The following is a 2,817-nucleotide window of genomic DNA, read 5'->3' on the forward strand; positions in this document are numbered from 1 at the left end:
TAGCGTTCTTTGGTGCTGTGAGTACTCCAGATACGCTCTTTTCCTCCTGATCCGTGGGTTGGGATTTGCCACTCATCTGTTGTTTCCCCTGCCTGTCTGGGCACAAGGCCTCCTGGGCACCTGCCAGCCCAGGAGGAGAGATTGGCTGGCTGGATGTTAGTCCCCTTCTCCTGATGGTGATTGTTAGCAGTAATGACACTGCTGCATCAGGATCCTGAGCAGTCGGGGGCACATCCTGTGGAGGCTGGGTGTTTGTGTTGACCCTGGGAAGGCGCATCACTGGGGTGTTGCTGGCTGGTTGTGCCAGCTCTTTGGCCAGCAGAAGAGAGCACCTCCTCTCTGTTTCTTCCCTGACTCTAAAGGGAGTCAGTGCCTGGCTCCAGCACAGACACGGTGTTGTGGTCACTGAGATGGGGCAGCCCCTTGTAGAGCACTTCTGTGGCCCTTCCCTTTCAGCAGGGTAATGGGGAGCCTGGGTGCACTGACCTGCCCCCTCCCAGATGTGCTCATCCCAGTCCTGTACATGGCTGTGACAGCAGCTTCCCGCAGGACCAGCCCTAACCCTGCGTCTGTGCGTTGCAGCCCAGATGGTCATGTCTAACCTCTGCAGCTCATGGGAGCAGGCTGGGCCAAAGAGGACCTGCTGGAGCTGCCTGGGTGGCCTGGCCCGGGGGCAGGTCAGGCTCACTGCCCCCAACACCGGCCGTGTGCTGGAGTTTGGCCCGCAACCAGCTGCAGGGCTTGGTGGGCGCTGGGACAGCGGGCCTGGCATTACTGCAGAAGTTTCGCTGCTGACTGCCCTGCTGCATTTGTCTCCAGGCCACGGTGGTTTGTGACCTGGTTCTGCTCTACCTGGATGCGAAGGCTGACTTCTATTGGAAGGAGAAGTTTGAGGAGGTAAGGATGGGGCCACTTCAGAAGGATGAGGTTGAAGTTTTGCGAGTGGATTTAATTGTTTTCTGCCCTGTGGTTAGAACAGTTCACAGATCTGTGAAAACCCTGGTGGAGCTTTCTTCGGCGCTTGGGCTCAGTGGCTGCTCTGAACTGAACCTGACAGAAATTCAGCTCTTACAGGTTGAAGGACAACAGTCAGCAGGGTGCAAGAGAGGGACCCAGCTGCTGCCTGGACTGTAGGGAACCTCAACTGCTGCTAGGCAAAAAGGAGTCCCTGAGGAGACCTTGCCGTAGAAACCTGACGCAGCTCCACATTACTGACCCTCTTCGGAACTGAATCTGGCCTCTCCGTGTGGAGCAGGCAGCTGTCCTGAAAGTGCCCTGGCTCGGCGTAGTGCCGGCGTGGCAGTTCAGTGGCAGGTTTCCTTGCCATGCAAGATTCCTGCTTTGGCACTGCCCAGCCCTGGGCAGTCAGGGAGTCTCAGGGTGTGGGCTGGGAGGGCCGTGCAGAGCAGAAAAGCTGCCAGCTGGAGCTCGGGCTGTCTTCAGCTTCATCTGGCTCAGTCTGAGAAACCTCTGAGGACAGAGATCACCCAGCATCTGGTGAACTGCCCCAGGGCTGCAGCATCCTGCTGGCGGTAAAAAGTTGTTCCTAAGGCCTGATCTCACATCACCAGTGGGGGGTCCTCAGCAGCGGATCTGGTTGTGTGGGACTGAGCAGAGCAGCACAGGACCACCTGCCTGGGCTTCTCCCATACTGAGATACTCCTGTTCATTTCACAGGTGAAACCTCCTAAAGGTAAGACCGAGGCTGCAGCTCAGGGACATCGGGAATGCTCTACCACAAGCACCCTTCACACGGGAGCAACCTCCAGGTAGACGTGATGGGGGCATGGCTGCAGCCCAGGTGGAGGTGGCCCAGTTCACCTGGCCTGAGTGTGCGCTGCTGGGGTTAGGGTTTGCCTTTCCTGGAGAAACATTTACATCAGCAGAAGCTCTTGGCTCCTGGAGCACAAAGCCATCCCGTGTGCAGCTCCCAGCACTGCATGGCTGGTGACTGAGCAGAGCCATGCTGGGGTGCTGCTGCAGGTACTAGAGCTTGCTGGGAAGCAGCTGGCCCATGCTCAGCACAAGAGGCTTAAAGCATTTTGTCCTTCATGTGCCAGAAGGCTGTTGGGTCTTGATTTTCCATGAAAAACTGGGATGTGATGCAATAAAGCTGTTCAGAAAGCAGGAGGTGGCATTGCCCTGTTGCTGGCCCTGGGGGGATGCTGTGGAGGTTGTGTGTGCTGGTCTTGCACCTCCCAGCACCCTGCGTGCTTCCACGGAATGGCTTCATGGGAGCTACCTGGATCCTTGGGAGCACCCCGGGGAGGAGCAGGGCTGCCCCCCAGCCTTTGTCTACGGTCAGGCAGGGTGCACTGGCTCCTGTGCCCCCCAGTTCCTGCCTCTTGGCAGGGCTGATGCTCAGCGAGGACAAGCGTAGCCCTGGGGTGAGTCTGAGCATTTTGGAGGTGCTGAGCCCTTCGCTCCCGCCCCTGCCCCTAGGCTGTGTCGGCCTGCTGCAGGGTAGGGACTGGCCAGGTCCATGCCTGGGGGGGCTCAAGGACCCCCGCAAGCCACTGAGCTGCCTGACTCAAAAACTGTGCAGAGGTGCTGTGGGAGTCCAGGCACCCTTTAATGGTCCCTGCTGGGACTGACTACATGGGATGGAGGGGTGCTGCAGCATCGCCCCTCTGCGGCTGCCTGCCCCCCTGCCCCGGCCATCCCAGCACCCTCCTTGAACCGCTGCAGGTAGAACTGTGCTGCCAGCTGCCTAGTCATGGTCTTCAGCGCGAGGAAGGCAGCCACGATCTCGGTGAGGAGGAAGGCCAGGAAAAGGCTGTGCATGGCCATCTCCAGCGGCAGGGGGGGGGGGGGGGG

The 2,817-nt window shown here is 59.2% G+C and overlaps 2 protein-coding genes across 2 annotated transcripts in view; one reads left to right on the top strand and one right to left on the bottom strand.

Annotated features, from left to right (window-relative positions):
- The window catches only part of LOC104510183 (P2X purinoceptor 6-like), a gene marked incomplete at its 5' end in the record, with an annotated part of 6,676 nt that extends 4,156 nt beyond the window's left edge, over nt 1–2,520 (top strand). The window contains 5 exons of the mRNA XM_010152349.1: nt 583–677; nt 820–897; nt 1,678–1,693; nt 2,353–2,387; nt 2,443–2,520. Of these exons, the coding sequence (XP_010150651.1) occupies nt 583–677; nt 820–897; nt 1,678–1,693; nt 2,353–2,387; nt 2,443–2,520 (302 nt within the window). The remainder of the gene's footprint in view (nt 1–582; nt 678–819; nt 898–1,677; nt 1,694–2,352; nt 2,388–2,442) is intronic.
- A 51-nt stretch (nt 2,521–2,571) lies between these two features.
- Nucleotides 2,572–2,817, bottom strand: part of LOC104510184 (transmembrane protein 17-like) — a gene marked incomplete at its 5' end in the record, with an annotated part of 807 nt that continues 561 nt past the window's right edge. Inside the window, one exon of the mRNA XM_010152350.1 lies at nt 2,572–2,805. Within this exon, the coding sequence (XP_010150652.1) occupies nt 2,572–2,805 (234 nt within the window). The remainder of the gene's footprint in view (nt 2,806–2,817) is intronic.

This window comes from Eurypyga helias, unplaced genomic scaffold, assembly GCF_000690775.1.
Source record: "Eurypyga helias isolate BGI_N326 unplaced genomic scaffold, ASM69077v1 scaffold22105, whole genome shotgun sequence".
Taxonomy (NCBI): Eukaryota; Metazoa; Chordata; class Aves; order Eurypygiformes; family Eurypygidae; genus Eurypyga; species Eurypyga helias.